Source organism: Haemorhous mexicanus, chromosome 27 (assembly GCF_027477595.1).
Source record: "Haemorhous mexicanus isolate bHaeMex1 chromosome 27, bHaeMex1.pri, whole genome shotgun sequence".
NCBI classification, from domain to species: Eukaryota; Metazoa; Chordata; class Aves; order Passeriformes; family Fringillidae; genus Haemorhous; species Haemorhous mexicanus.
In genome coordinates, this window is record NC_082367.1 from 6,318,742 (window position 1) to 6,333,881 (window position 15,140).

The 15,140-nt window shown below is 52.9% G+C and overlaps 1 protein-coding gene across 1 annotated transcript; it reads left to right on the plus strand.

Annotated features, from left to right (window-relative positions):
* The first annotated feature begins 3,694 nt into the window (after positions 1-3,694).
* DHDDS (dehydrodolichyl diphosphate synthase subunit) lies at positions 3,695-13,749 on the plus strand. Its single transcript, XM_059868406.1, has 9 exons — positions 3,695-3,770; positions 4,710-4,794; positions 5,610-5,726; positions 6,249-6,391; positions 7,000-7,116; positions 7,290-7,391; positions 8,045-8,159; positions 9,260-9,367; positions 12,185-13,749. Exons 2-9 carry the CDS (start codon positions 4,732-4,734, stop codon positions 12,419-12,421), a joined length of 1,002 nt encoding a protein of 333 aa, XP_059724389.1. The 5' UTR covers positions 3,695-3,770; positions 4,710-4,731; the 3' UTR covers positions 12,422-13,749.
* The last annotated feature ends 1,391 nt before the right edge of the window (positions 13,750-15,140 follow it).

Genomic DNA, 15,140 nt, shown 5'->3' on the forward strand with positions numbered 1-15,140 from the left:
CAGTAGGTTTAGCTGTGGGGCAGGGCTGGATCAGACAGGAGCACCCAGTCCATCCCCAGGGATGGGGGACTCTGGGGGGACTCACTGAGGCTGCCCAGAGACCCCCAGCACGTGGGCATTGAGGGGGATGGAGAGCAGCCCCCAGCTGCTCCCTGCCCTGCTCCAGTAGTTTAGGGGGAGGTGGTGGTCTCTTCTTGGGACGGGGGGAAGGACTTCTTATTTTTTGGACTAGTAACGGGATCTGTACAAAACTGCTTCAGGAAAACAGCTTTAGTCTGACGGGGTAAATGCAATAGAGCCTTGGGGGTGGCTCTTGGCCTCCCCCCGGCACCTCGGCTGTGCCAGAGAAACTGCTGCCCCCTCAATCCCTGTACCTGCCCCCAATCCCTGTGTCTGCCCCCTCAATCCCTGTGTCTGCCCCCAAATCCTGTGTCTGCCCCCCAAATCCTGTGTCTGCCCCCTCAATCCCTGTGTCTGCCCCCTCAATCCCTGTATCTGCCCCCTCAATCCCTGTACCTGCCCCCAAATCCTGTGTCTGCCCCCCAAATCCTGTCTGCCCCCCAAATCCTGTGTCTGCCCCCTCAATCCCTGTGTCTGCCCCCTCAATCCCTGTGTCTGCCCCCTCAATCCCTGTACCTGCCCCCTCAATCCCTGTACCTGCCCCCAAATCCTGTGTCTGCCCCCAAATCCTGTGTCTGCCCCCCAAATCCTGTGTCTGCCCCCTCAATCCCTGTGTCTGCCCCCCAAATCCTGTGTCTGCCCCTCAATCCCTGTATCTGCCCCCTCAATCCCTGTGTCTGCCCCCCAAATCCTGTGTCTGCCCCCAAATCCTGTGTCTGCCCCCCAAATCCTGTGTCTGCCCCCTCAATCCCTGTGTCTGCCCCCCAAATCCTGTGTCTGCCCCCTCAATCCCTGTGTCTGCCCCCCAAATCCTGTGTCTGCCCCCCAATCCCTGTGTCTGCCCCCTCAATCCCTGTGTCTGCCCCCCAAATCCTGTGTCTGCCCCCCAATCCCTGTGTCTGCCCCCTCAATCCCTGTGTCTGCCCCCTCAATCCCTGTGTCTGCCCCCTCAATCCCTGTATCTGCCCCCTCAATCCCTGTGTCTGCCCCCTCAATCCCTGTATCTGCCCCCAAATCCTGTGTCTGCCCCCCAAATCCTGTCTGCCCCCTCAATCCCTGTACCTGCCCCCCAAATCCTGTGTCTGCCCCCTCAATCCCTGTGTCTGCCCCCAAATCCTGTGTCTGCCCCCTCAATCCCTGTGTCTGCCCCCAAATCCTGTGTCTGCCCCCAAATCCTGTGTCTGCCCCCTCAATCCCTGTGTCTGCCCCCAAACCCTGTGTCTGCCCCCAAACCCTGTATCTGCCCCCTCAATCCCTGTATCTGCCCCCTCAATCCTGTGTCTGCCCCCAAATCCTGTGTCTGCCCCCTCAATCCCTGTATCTGCCCCCAAATCCTGTGTCTGCCCCCTCAATCCCTGTGTCTGCCCCCTCAATCCCTGTGTCTGCCCCCTCAATCCCTGTGTCTGCCCCCTCAATCCCTGTGTCTGCCCCCAAATCCTGTGTCTGCCCCCAAATCCTGTGTCTGCCCCCAAATCCTGTGTCTGCCCCCTCAATCCCTGTGTCTGCCCCCAAATCCTGTGTCTGCCCCCTAAATCCCTGTATCTGCCCCCTCAATCCCTGTATCTGCCCCCCAAATCCTGTGTCTGCCCCCTCAATCCTGTGTCTGCCCCCTCAATCCCTGTATCTGCCCCCTCAATCCCTGTATCTGCCCCCAAATCCTGTGTCTGCCCTCCCAAATCCTGTGTCTGCCTCCTCATCCCTATATCTGCCCTCCCAAATCCTGTGTCTGCCTCCTCATCCCTGTATCTGCCCTCCCAATTCCTGTATCTTCCCCAAATCCTGTGTCTGCTCCCCCAATTCCTGTATCTGCCCTCCCAAATCCTGTGTCTGCCCCCTCAATCCTGTGTCTGCCCCCAAATCCTGTGTCTGCCCCCTCAATCCCTGTATCTGCCCCCAAATCCTGTGTCTGCCCCCTCAATCCTGTGTCTGCCCCCAAATCCTGTGTCTGCCCCCTCAATCCCTGTATCTGCCCCTCAATCCCTGTATCTGCCCCCCAAATCCTGTGTCTGCCTCCTCATCCCTATATCTGCCCTCCCAATTCCTGTATCTTCCCCAAATCCTGTGTCTGCTCCCCCAATTCCTGTATCTGCCCCTCAATCCCTGTATCTGGCCCCTCAGCCCTGCCTATCCTCAAGAATTCTGTAGGACCTTCCCCCCCTGCTCCCACTCTAATGGTTTGGTGATTTCTCTGTCAGATGTCTAGTGTGTGTAAATGCCTCTGTAAACCTTTCCACTTTCTCTCAGTATTCTCTTGGGTTATTGTTTACAAAAAATAAGAGGAAAAAAAAAGAAAAAAAGCGAAAAAAAAAAATAAAATATCCAAAGCATCTACTAGGTTATGGAGCAGGGAGATGGAAGTGCTCTCCCACACAGAGCTGCCAGGTGGGAGCTCTGTAACCATCCCTGCCCTGGGCAAAGCAAATAGGGAATCACTCAGCTTTCCCCCGGGGTGCTGGGATCTAAGAAAACAGGGATTTTTATCTGTGCTGGGAAGCCACGCTGGAGGAGATGGGATTGATTCTCATCTCCTCGTGTTGGCCATTGTGGCTCTTCCCTTCTGCTGACAATAATTAACTAAATTGCTGCATCATGGCCCACCCTGCCCACGGGCACTATGCATGAGGGGACAGGCAGGGAGGATGGGGCACGCTCAGGGTCCTGCTGTGGCACGGGAGTGTTTGAATGTATGAGAAATAAAACAAAGACGTCCCTCACAAGGGGGTGTCTGCCCTGGGGCGAAAGCCTTGAGTCCCAAAAATGTCCACGAGGAGACGGAAGAATGTAATCCATGTTTACTGCTAGCAACCAAAGCGTTCGTGTCAAACCCGTGAGGTTTTACGGGGCGGGAGGGAGGGGATGTGGGGGGCTCTGTGTGTGTGGGGGGCTCAGGGTGACCCCTGAGCAGTTACTCACACTTCCCAAAGACATTTCCTGCAGCGACATCCTCAGCTCCTGCTGCTGCAGGTTTCCCCCCCTTCTGCTCGTTTTATTTTTGTTTTTGTACCAACTATGTAAAGTGTAGGGTTTTTTTCTTTACTGGAAAAAAAAAATTAATAAAGACCATGGGCAATGGCTGCTGGTGATGTTCTGTGTGTGGTTACTTGTGTTTTTCTCCCCTGGGGTTGAGGAGCCCAGATTCCAAATGGGGGTACCAGGGCTGTGCTGGGACCACTCCCCACCTCTCCTGCAGCCCCCCAAAAGTGCCCCAGCCCTGCCACGGAAACACAGACCACTTTGGGTCAAAGAGACACTAAAGCCCACTCAATTACTCACCCCTACCGTGACATGGACATCTTCCCTATCCCAGGCTGCTCCAAGCCCCCATGCCCAGCCTGGCCTGGGACACTGCTAGGGATCCAGGGGCAGCCACAGCAAACCTGGTTACCCCCACGCTCACAAAGGGAGAATTTCCTGCCAATCCACGCTGCCCTCTGTGCCTCTGAAGCCATTCCCCGTGTCCTGTCCCTCCCCACCTCCCTCTCCCCTCACAGCTCCCCCGCCGCCATCTTCCCCTCCCCTCAGGGCGCCCCCCCCTCCGCGCGCGCGGCCTCGTCCCCGCCACGCCCCGTCCGGCGCGCGCTCCCCCGTGTGACGTAGGCGGAAGGGCACGTCACCGTCCGGCGGAGGCTGAGGCGGCACCGCCGGGCCAGGTACCGGGACCGGGAGGGACCGGGAGGGACCGGGGAGAGCCGGGGCTGACCGGGCACGGCGGGCGGGCTGTGTCTCCTTCCGCCGTGTCTCTCCCTCCGGCGGTTGTGTCCCTTCCCTCACGGAGCCGGCGGAGGCCTGAGGGACGCCCCGTCCCCACCGTGCGCTTCGCGCCCGGGAGGGCCCGGGGGGCTCCCGGGAGCGGAGGCACCCGCAGGGTCTGGGTGTGCGCCCCGCTCTCGGCCGGCTCCGCTCGCTGCCGGCGGCGGGACGAGGTCCCGGGGGCTGCAGCTCCCGGCCGGCCCGGGGAGCGGGCACGGCCCTCGCCGCGCTGCCCCGGGCGGGCACGGCCCTCTCTGAAGGGCGTTCTGCGGGAGCGCGGGGTCACACCGCGCCGGCAGGGTCGGCCGCCGTTAGCGGGGCCTTAGCAGCCAGCGGTGGCGCTGGGTGAGCTCTGCCCGAGCCCTGCGTTGGGAGCTGGAGGAGCAGCCCGAGGTTCAGCGGTTCCCTGCCCTCGTGTTTGTGGCTGTGGGTAGGGATCCCCTCCTGCGGGAGGGGGCCGAGAAAGCCCGCACGGAGAATGAGCTCACGAGTGTAACTCGATCTGCTGCTGCCCCTGCATGGCGGGATGAAGTCCAGGCCGTTGGGTCCGGGATGTTTGTGCTGGGCTGGCTCTGTACGAACCAGTCCTGCAGGCTGCAGCACTCAGGGATGGTTTTCCTCGCACCAGCTGGTGCAGAATCCACTCTGATGACACAGCTGGAAAATTCCAGAGCCTGTTTCTGAGCTTCCCCACTGCCTGCTTATCAAAGGACTCTCACAGACAATGTAAAAGGCTCCAGAGCAGCAAGTCAGAGCTGATTTTTTCCCAGGTGGTTTGTTTGCTTTGGGCTCAAACAATCGCCTTTAACCGCTTTATTTTCATCTTCCCTTTGATAAAGGAAAGGAGCTCTCAATAAAAAAATGTCGTGGATCAGAGAGGGCGAGCTGACCATCATAGAGAGGTTCTGTGCCAACATCATTAAGGTAAGGGATGGATTTGGGTAGATTTCGTGGTGAAGAGCTGGCAGGTTCTTCAGGGTGGAACTGTCTCTGTGGCTGCAGTGCTTTGGAAAGGGAGCGTTGTTGGCAAGGCTGCATTTAGTGCTGGCACTGGCTGTGCATCCCTAAACTCCATCCCAGGATGGGAGATTGCTTAGGCTTAGCCTTGCAAATGAGCAGGACTGCAGGCAGTGCTTGCCCATAAGGATCTGTGCCCTGGCTGAGGAAGGCAGGGCGTGGGAAGGAGGGAGAGAAGAGACATCCTCATGCTGGGAGCTGAAGGAATGAAACTGGGTATCGGAACAAAAACTCACCAGTTCCAGGAAAATTCCTTTCTCAGGATTGAGACTGGTGGTGCTGCTCTAGTGAGGTCAGTGGAAAGGAACACCCCTCGTTGTGGGGGGAAGTCTTAAGGCCTTTTCTTGTGTTCTCTAAAGGTAACTGTGTCTGTGAAAAGGCCCTTGAGCTCTGAAATAAAAAGTGCAGCATAAACCCCTGTGTGCCCCCTGCCTGGCTGCAGCTGTGGCAGCACTGAGCTCCTGAGCTCTGCAGCTCTGTCCTGAGGGAAGTGGGGAGGGCAGAGCTGCCTTTCAGCTCAGGCAGTGGTCAGCATTGAACTGTTTCTCTGGAGACCCCAAACTGGGCTTGGCATGGAGGAAAGGAGCACCCTGCTCATTCCAGCTGCAGGGAGACAGCACTGCTGCCCTGGGAGCACGCAGGGCTGCTGGGGACAGGGCTGAGCTCGCAGTGGGGACAGCCCTGCTCACGTGCTGCTCTCCTGTGCTTCTCCCTGTCTGCAGGCAGGTCCAATGCCCAAGCACGTTGCCTTCATCATGGATGGCAATCGCCGCTACGCCCAGAAGTGCCACGTGGAGAGGCAGCAGGGACATTCCCAAGGCTTTGATAAGCTGGCACAGGTGGGGAGGATGTCTTCTGCCTTTGTGTGGTGGGAGTTTGAGCTGGGTTTGATGCTGGACTGGTGTCCTGTGTTCCTTCTCTTCCCTCTTCCTGTGCTCGGAGCTGCTGTTCATCATCAGGAGTCACAACTTCAGCTCCTCCCTCTCTGTGTTATCTTGCAGAGTCATTCTATTCAGCAGTTTTTCCTTCTGTTTTACACTCAATTAAAATATCTACCTTACAGATCCCTGTTTCTGTGAAACAGGTTGACTTTCTGTGAAAACGTTTTGAAAAGAGCAGTATAATATAATTTATGGTGCTTTTCCTGGCTGGATGAGTCCCCTGTGATGGATTTTCATCCTCAGGTAGTGACATTTTCCTCCTGTTCTTTAATATGAATCTGAAATTCACATCTAGGGGTTCCATATTTTTGATAGTCATTTCTTTTGATGCAGTCCTGGCCTGGTGGGAAGCCACAGGAAGGTTTCAGGTGGAGCAGTTGTGTCCTGCTGGCCTGACTGTTACATTTTGTCTTGTTGCAGACGCTGCGGTGGTGCCTGAACCTGGGCATTCGGGAGGTGACAGTGTATGCCTTCAGCATTGAGAACTTCAAACGCTCCAAGGAGGAGGTGGATGGGCTCATGGACCTGGCCAGACAGAAGTTCAGCCGCCTCCTGGAGGAGCAGTAAGAGCCCCCCACGTGTGTCCCACGGGTGGAACTGGGGCAGGACACGATGGATGGCAGGGATGTTCCAAGTTGTGAGAATGGGTTAACGAGGAGAGCCTTCCCCACCTGCAGTCAGAGACTGGAGGGGCTGGGCCTGCCTGGGGGGGATGTACAGCTCTGTGCATGCACAGATTTGGGACAACTGTGCCATCCAAACCATGGGGACGAGGACAGCTTTCAGATAAACACAGCACAGTCAGAAACTCAGAGTGACAGATGTTGTTTTCGTGAAATATCAAAGCTCTGTCTTAATTTCTGGTTAGTTAGAGGTGCCCAGAGCCTATGGTTATATTCTAAGCCTCCACAGGTAGGGATGCCTAGTGTGTGATCGTGTCCTGGTCCTTTGGTTAGGTCTGTACCTCAGGAACTGGTGTGGAGAATGATCACTGTGCCTTAATGGAATGGTTTGAGATGATCAAATCTCAGCCAGCTTGGCACACCTGAAAACCATATGGTGGTTTTGCCTTTCTCCAGTTCCCAGCTTTGCTGAAGCTGTGGGTGGATGTTGGCACTGGTGCAGTAGAGACTGATGTGTTTTCTGTGGTCCCCCCTGTGGTTGGGTGCAGGGAGAACCTGAAGAAGCACGGGGTGTGCATCCGTGTCCTCGGGGATCTGCCCCTCCTGCCCGTGGATATCCAGGAGCTGATTGCCCAGGCTGTGCTGGCAACCAGGAACTACAACAAGTGAGTGACACCCATTCAAAGAGCTGATAGCACACGTCTTCCTCCTCTTCCTGAGGGCTGGGACTTGTCAGACAGGCTACACCTCGTTTTTCTTCTTGGTCCTACAAGCACACATCACTGTCGTCTGCTGGGCCTTCCCAGGACGAGCCTCTCACAGCTTTTCCTCTGTGCAGGTGCTTTCTGAACGTCTGCTTTGCTTACACATCGAGACATGAGATCAGCAATGCTGTCAGGGAGATGGCCTGGGGGGTGGAGCAAGGACTGCTGGAGCCCAGGTAACTCTTGGCTGTCTGTGTGAGGCTTTTGGATGAGTCCTGCCTGTCTTACCACTCACACTCCATGAGAAACCTCTCAGAAGCCAAGTGGCTTTTAAATAGATCTCATTAAACCAGTGTGACTGGAACAAATGACTTAAAGTTACTATGCAGTGTTTGGCTTTTATTATTTCAGTTACCATGGTGATAGATACACAACCAAGACAGAAGAGAAATTAGGTCTGTGTCTTAAGTTAGTTTAAATGTGAAGGCAGATTTTATGCCACAACAATTGGCTGCCTGGCTGACAGTCTTAGCTACGAGGTCAAACAACAGATGAATCATGAATGCTGCACTGTTCCTCCACCCTGAAGGAGAAGGAATAGTTACACTCTGCTCCCTGCTGCAGATGGAAGCCCTCTCAGTCTGCTTCCACCACTGTGTTACGTTTCAAAGAGCATGGAGTGGGATGCTCTGGGGGCTGAAATAGCATTTGGAATAGCCTGTGGAGCAGACAGCAGTGTCTAAAAGAAGTAAGTCGATGGCTCACTGTGGTTCAGCTCCACCACCCAGTTTTAATTTGCAGCCCTGAGTTTACAGAAAACCCCTTAATTCTGGTTTGTGGCACATCCACCAGGTCAGGAAGGGTGTGTGATAGGCTGTGTCTCTTTCAGTGACGTGTCTGAGTCGCTGCTGGATAAGTGTCTGTACACCAACAACTCCCCCGACCCTGACCTGCTGATCAGAACCTCTGGAGAGGTTCGCCTCAGTGACTTCTTGCTCTGGCAGGTAAAGTCTCTGTTCTCTCCTTGGGATAGTCCATCTTTGCCTCAGAGGCTGCTGGTGTTCCCCTGACTCCAGGTGCAAGCAGGTGTGAGGGCTCTGAATCTCCTTCTGCTGGGGTCAGGAAACTTCCAGGATGGACTGAGCGCTGGGGCACCTCTGAGCAATCTGTTTCTGGCAGATCTGTGTTTGCCCAAAATCATGAATTCTCATCCCTTGGCTCCTCTCCTCACCTTTAGATAATTTCTTGTTTGTAGAGAACGTTTGAGTGGAGCTGCTTCAGCTGAAGCTCACATGTTATTTTATATGTACAATTTGGAGCCAAAACCCAATTGCCTTTAGGCAACCACATCAAATTATTCCCATTCCAAATTATCTAATTGGCAAGTTCTCAGAAGTTGTCTGCCCTGAGCTGTGCTTACCTACCAAGGCATCCCCTCTCCTCCCCCTGTTTTTGGGCAGACAACCCTGGGTGGTGTTGATGCTATGAAATAACACTCTGCTTGCTCCTCGGTGGTAGAGGAGTCCTGTTAAGTGTTGGATTGTTTTAGCAGTCATCATAGGAACACATTCACCTCAAGCTGTGAGGAACTTGGTGGCAAAAATAGGTTTTGACTTGAAATCTTTCATCATCCAGCTCAAGGATATCTTCAGTGCACCACAACTCTTGGCTTCATTAAGCAGTTTAAATGCCATGAGTGGGCAGTAAGGAATATCATGAGATGTCATTTGAAGAATGGCTTAAATGTCATGTCCTGATCCTCAGTTCAACTGTTATTCCCTTAGCCTTTGGTACTCCAGTGTTGCTATTTTAGGGTTTTTATAAGTCTGTGATGCTTAAGCTATTAAAAATACCTCTCTGAAGACCAACACAGCATTAGAAAGAATTCTTCTGATGCAGGAGTGGATAACTGGTGTCCCAGCATTGAAAACAAATTAGAAGGACTCTACATTGTGCAATTTCAGACTCTCCTAGCTGGTTTTTGCCTCACTTGAAGTAGATTCTGATAACACAGCCTAGGTAAAACCTTTGTGGGGAAAGTTGCATCTTAATGAGTTTTTCTGTTGCTCAATGATTAAATAGTTGGTGATCTTGCTTTCTGCAGACATCCCATTCATGCCTGGTGTTTCAGTCAGTCTTGTGGCCAGAATATTCCTTTTGGAACTTGTGTGAAGCTATCCTTCAGTTCCAGATGAACTACAGTGCTTTACAGGTAAGGGAGCCTTGGGGAAGTGGAGAGCCCAGCCCCATGTGTTACCTGCACAGCAGCTGGAGTTCAGGTGAGAGGCTGCAAAGGGGGAGCAGTGGTTGTGAGTTAAGGTCTTGTTTCAGTAGCAGCTCATGTGTTGCTCCTCCTGTACCCCTGTGGCGTGTTCCAACGTCTTGGTGTGTGGCCAGACTCCTCTACTTTGAGCAAGACCCAAAATCTCCAAAGTCAGCACTGTCTCTGCTACTCATTGCTCATTCCAGCAGCTGGAGCATCTGTCCCAGGGCTCACACACCCAGTGAGCACTGCTGGGCTGCCACAGGGTGAAACCTGCACTCACACTGCAACAAGCAGGGAGCACTCACATGCTCTTGCTCTAACTCCTCTGTTGTTTTTAGGGTTGTTACAAGTGGGTGTGGAGTTTCCTCTCTGAGGCAGCCTGAGCTGTGAGTCTGTGGACAAGTGTCCTCTTTCTGGTGGGTCCAGATGTACCTGCTGAAGGGATTGTTCCTAATGCTCACTGGCATTGTTCCTCTCCTTTTAGATCTGTTGCTGGGAGCTCTCCCTGACCTGGTTCTGATGCAGCTGGCCAATTCAGTAGTGAGATAGTAGTTTGGCTATTTTTAAGCAAAACAAGTGTGGGAGCTGGAACTCTTGATGGAGAAATGTGGGGGGCAGCAGCTGGTGGCACAGAGGCAGCAGTGACTGCCAGAAGGACCTCAGTGGGGCAGCTCTTCATCCTCACCACATCTTGCTGCTCAGTGTGTCTGTTCTTTCATTATTTGGGTCCTCTTTAAAAACAGGCATTCCATTGCCCTTTTCTACCTTCAGGGACCTTGCTCACCCCTGAGAGTTGTCAAAGAGATTATAGCCAGCTGAGGTTATGGCTGAATTTAATCAAGTGCAGCCAGTCTGGCAGCATCCAAACTCTCCATGTCCTTAACCTCTTTTGTTCCTATTTCTGGCCCAAGTCTGCCCTTTTCCTACCAGCAATTCATTGTATTAGTACAACTAATGGCAGTTCACCTTCTGCATGAAGAGAGAAGCAAAAAAGGCAGTAGTGTTTGTCATTGCCATGAGCTTGGCCTCTGTGTGGAACAGTAAGGTCACTGTTCTGACTTTGCTCCTGGTGCTGGTTTCTGACAGGCAACAAATGCAGCTTCTGTTCCCAGCTATTCTCATCTTTTCTTAGTTCTGGTTGGTGGCTGGATGTGTTCATGCCATGCTATTATCAAGGTTTCTCATTGTCCACATTTGTCCTCTGGTCAGTTTTCTCCCTGTAAGAGCCACTTTGCAGTGTCTGAGGCTGCCCTTTTTTCCAGGGAACCCTCACAATTGTACAAAGGGAGAACTTCTCCCTCGGAGGAACTGAGATTTAGGAGCTGGGTCTTTTAAAATTTAAAATAGGTGATCTTGAAATCCAGAAGAGGTCACAAAGCAAATTCTCTTGGTGGAAGGGTTGCTGTCAGTGAGGATGGTGAGGCTGGGGAGGACTTGCTGAGAAGCCAGGATGTTTTACAGCAGCTGTGTCTGCTTTGGGAATGGGCTGCTGCTTTTGGGATGTGGATGGGCAGCAGGATGGAAGGGGTGACAAGGTACAGAAACCCCCCCCTTGATTTGTAGGCATTGGGTAAAAGACATCCTCCTTCCATCAGCTCAAATAGCATCACTTCCAGTGGCTGCCATTTTATTTCCCAGCTGGTTGTTGCTCTCCATGGAGTCCCAGCATCAGCTGGACCCTGCTTTTGGTAGCTGGTAGATCTTGGGAAGGAATGCAGGGCTTGGCTGGCCAGCCTGCCCCTGCAGTGGTGAGCTGTCTTCTCTGGGCAGTAAACAGAATTGCACTGTGAGGGATTGAAGTCTCCTGCTCAGCAGGCTGATGATCATCCTTGCAGTTCAAGTCAGCCCTGGAGTGCATCCATTCAGTGGGTTTGCTGGGGATATTTCTGCTCACACTGCCAGCACACCAAAAGCTAATTTCCAGAGCTATAACTGCCATGTGCTCAGGAGGAGTGTGGGGATGAGTGAGTCAGGCTCTCATTACAGTAATTATTCTTCTTGCTTGTTTGAAAGACCAGCACTTCCCAAGTGTGTGTGTGTGTCAGTTTATGTCACAGTGACCAGTTTTACAGTTTTTAAAAATAGAACCTCAATATTCCTGCCTGCTGATGTGTTTCTTGCTGTTGGAAGCTGCAGGCCAGGATGTGTGCAATAAGGAGAAATCTAAAAGTGATGTTCTACAACAAAACATTTCAAATACTTGAAGGGTAGACAAGGATGGCTCCTGCCTTTGCCTTTCTCCTGCTGTGTCTCAAGCCAGCACACCCTTATATCACAGAAATTTGGGAATGCTGAGCTTATTCCTGCTTTTGTTTTAAAGCTGATTAGCTCAATACTGGATCATCTCCTAGAATTGCTCTATAAGTCATGGTTTGGAATCCCCTAAAACCTTTCAGCAGCCAGGGGAATAGGATAAAAATGCTGTGATAACACTGGTGAGATAGATAAGAGTGTGCATGTCTGGGGTTCAGGAGTTCTCCCGTAGCTGTTCCTCTCTGATTCCAATATCTGAGGGTTTTCCCACAATCTGTCCTGACTTTTATCTGTTCTAACTAGGAGTTAATGCTCTGAGCAGAGCTGTGTCTTGGAGGCAAGGCCCAGAAGGATTTCCCTGTATTTTTGGAGCAGGCTGCCCCAAGGTGGAAGAGGCAGACCCAGAGTGAACCTGCGGATCCACGGCCGGGCAGAGGCCGTTTGTCCCCCTGTCCCACAGGTGAGCTGAGAGGCCTGCTAAGGTGCTAACACTCCTGCTTTTCACTCCAGAAGGCCAGAGATTCCTACCTGGAGGAGAGGAGGCGACAGCAGCTGGAGAGGGACCAGGCTTACGTGACCAAGAAGCTGCAGCAGGAGGGCTGTGTGTCCCACGGAGACTCGCGGCGCCGGCGCACGCTGCTGCAGAAGTGCACGGCCCTGAGGGAGGAGAGGATCCAGGGCTTCCTGCAGGCCCTGGAGCACAAGAGAGCAGACTTCTTGGAGAGACTGTGTCCGGTGTCTGCGTGACACAGGTGCTGGCTCTGGGGAACACAGCCTGCAGAGCTGCTGCCACAGGGACTGGCCCAGCGGGTCCTGCCCTGGCAGCCGGGGCTGCTCCAGGAGCTCCTGTCCTGCTGGCCCTGCCCCAGCAGGGATGGCTGCTGTGAACTCTCCTGGCCTGGGATGCTGCTGAGGAAGGTGGTGCCGTCCTGTGTCACCTCCCTGCCCTGGTGACAGATCCCTGCACCCTGCTGGGTCTCTGCTGCTGGGTCCTTGGCAGGCCAGGTGTTGTGGTGACAAGAAGTTAACTGCGATGAGCCTCCTGCAGTTCTCTGATTGCTCCTGAGCTGGCCCAGCCTGACCAGCTCAGTCCTGTTAAATCAGCCTGGGCTCGGGTTGTTCCCATGGCTTTGCAGTTGGAATCTCCTGTAGAGATGTCCTCTGCTGTCCCATCCACTGAGCCCCGCTTTCTGCAGGGAGGGGATTGTTCCTGGTGTCAGGGGCAGTCCCCACTGCCTGCTCACTGAGAGCACCTTGTCTTTTCCCCACCTGGCTGCTGGGTGGGATGTATCCACTCCTGCTTTCCAGAGAGCTAAAGGAAAGCCTTGCTGTAAGGAAAAAGAAGCTGCTCCAAAGCTTCAGCAGGTTCTGAGATCTCTCCTGAGCAGTGTATTGGGGAAAACCCAGGTGCAGAAGGTGCTGGACCACACTGACCTTGGGAAAGGCTCTGAGCAGGCAGGAAAAAAGGATTGCTTGGGAATGAACCTTCTCAGGAAGGAAATTGGCTAAACAGGTGATGGCTACCACATGCCAAACCCTCTGAGGGAGTTCCAGGGAATGAGGGTGGGCTTAATTCAGGAATACAGTAGCCAAAACCAACCTCTAACCCCAGCCCAAATGGTTCAGAGGGGCAGTTTGGCCAGAGCAGCTGTGGAGTATTGCTTGTTCTCAGTTTGCCATAGGCAGGGAGATGGACAAGCTGATTTCCAAGGCTGTTTCCATCTCTCATTCCTCCTGGTTTCCGTCCCCACGATCAAACTAACTGAAAATGTCTTGACTTTTGCTCCTGATGCACACACACGTGTGGCAGTACCAGCTGTTGCTGGGTTTTGAAGTGTTTCTTCTTACCTCCAGGTGAAAACCACAAAATGCAGATTTAACAGCCTTGTTGTAAGTGCTGCTCACTGAGCACTTGGCCTGTGATTGTGAAGAATTGTGTAGTCAAACTGGGAATAAAGTATATTCATACCAAAGTTATTTAAAAAATAACCTGAATGTTTAAAAATATGTGGAGCTGCTTATTTTAAGGTGTGATGAAGCTGGAATCCAGGTTTAATATAATAATATTTAATCTGTGGCAGACTCCTCACGTGATTCCTGCTAGCCTGGGAATGATTTGAAGGTTATTTTTACAGTGTAGTGTGAGCAGTTTGCTGATACCCCAAAGCCTGCCTGAGTGAAGCTGTGTGCAGGTTCCACCTCTTCTGTAAGTAACAAAGAGAATTTGGCTAAAAATGTGCTGAGATGATGAGAGCTGTTGATTTTAAACTTCTTTTGCTGTATTTTATTTTCTCCATGTTTCAGGAAACTGTGGAAACAGTGTGCTCTCCATGAGATGGAAACTGCAGTCTGCTTTGCCAGGCTGATGGGGAGACTTCTACTCAAAAAATGCATTTTTGCCTTCAGAAAAAAAAAAAGTTTGCCATTGTGTTCTGACTCTACAGGTGACAAAAGCCACAGAGGTGGCTTTCCACTAAGTACTGGTCCTGTTGCAGGTGAGGTAAGTGAAGGATCTGGTTTATAAAATACTTGTTTGGAAAGTTTTAGTCCATTTTATAAAAGGCATTACTGGAGCAGGGGAGGAGGAAGAGCCCTTCAAGCAGTGGCAAAAGGTTCCTGTTACCTGACCTTGTACATTTCACCTGCATCAGTTTTTCCAGTAAATGCAATTGCAGTTATTTCCCCTGTGAGCCTTCCTTTGTTAGAGGGTGGAGGGCAGACTCCAGAGTTTCAGGAGTGCATCTTTCCAGTGAATCTGTGGGAACAGAGCCACAGGCTTCTGTCAGTGAGAACAGAACCTCCATCATTAATTTATATGGGCTGAAGATGGGAAAATCAGCATGGCTGGAAAAATGTGCAGCTGAGGTCTGAAAAAGCCTGAATTTACCCGGGCAGGGAAAGAGGGAAAGGCTGTTCCTTGGGGGGGGGTTTCTGAATGAGGCTGAACTAAAAAGTGAAAAGTTCAGGGCACAGTGAAGTGGTGTTGAAGATCTTTAGTTGGATTTATAGCACAGGGGCCGTGGCTGTGCCAGGTGTGAGGAATGTCCCCTCTTGGAAGGAGCCCAGCTATCCGAGTCACTTGGCACCAGCAGCAGGCACCTGTGTGAATTGATTGAACGTCATTTTATTGCTTTTTAACATTTCTCTCTCTCGTTCCAGCAGTGCCGCCTCCTTTTGCGGACCCAGCTCTCGGCATCTCCCGAGTTTTCACAGGGAAAGGGCGCTCGGTGCTTCTCCCGGGAGGGGCCCCGCGGGGCGGGAGGTGCTGAACGAACAGCTCCGCTCACCTGCGCGCGGGATCGCGGCGGGGTGCGGCTGTCCCCCCCCTTTCCCCCGAGCCGTTTTTCACATCCCGAATTTTCACCTTTTCCCCCCCATTTTTCCCTCCCCCCCCCACCCCCCACCGCGGGTTTCCCGCGCGCGCGCACGGAGGGGGGGGGGGGGGGGGGGAATGGCGCGCGCGCCG

What these genes read in the sequence shown, in the direction of transcription:
- DHDDS (XM_059868406.1), top strand. Translation starts at nt 4,732, where the DNA reads ATGTCGTGGATCAGAGAGGGCGAGCTGACCATCATAGAGAGGTTCTGT. An exon ending in CAAGGACTGCTGGAGCCCAG is followed by an intron (nt 7,392 to 8,044) that starts GTAACTCTTGGC and finishes TGTCTCTTTCAG; the next exon opens with TGACGTGTCTGAGTCGCTGC. An exon ending in GTGACTTCTTGCTCTGGCAG is followed by an intron (nt 8,160 to 9,259) that starts GTAAAGTCTCTG and finishes TGCTTTCTGCAG; the next exon opens with ACATCCCATTCATGCCTGGT.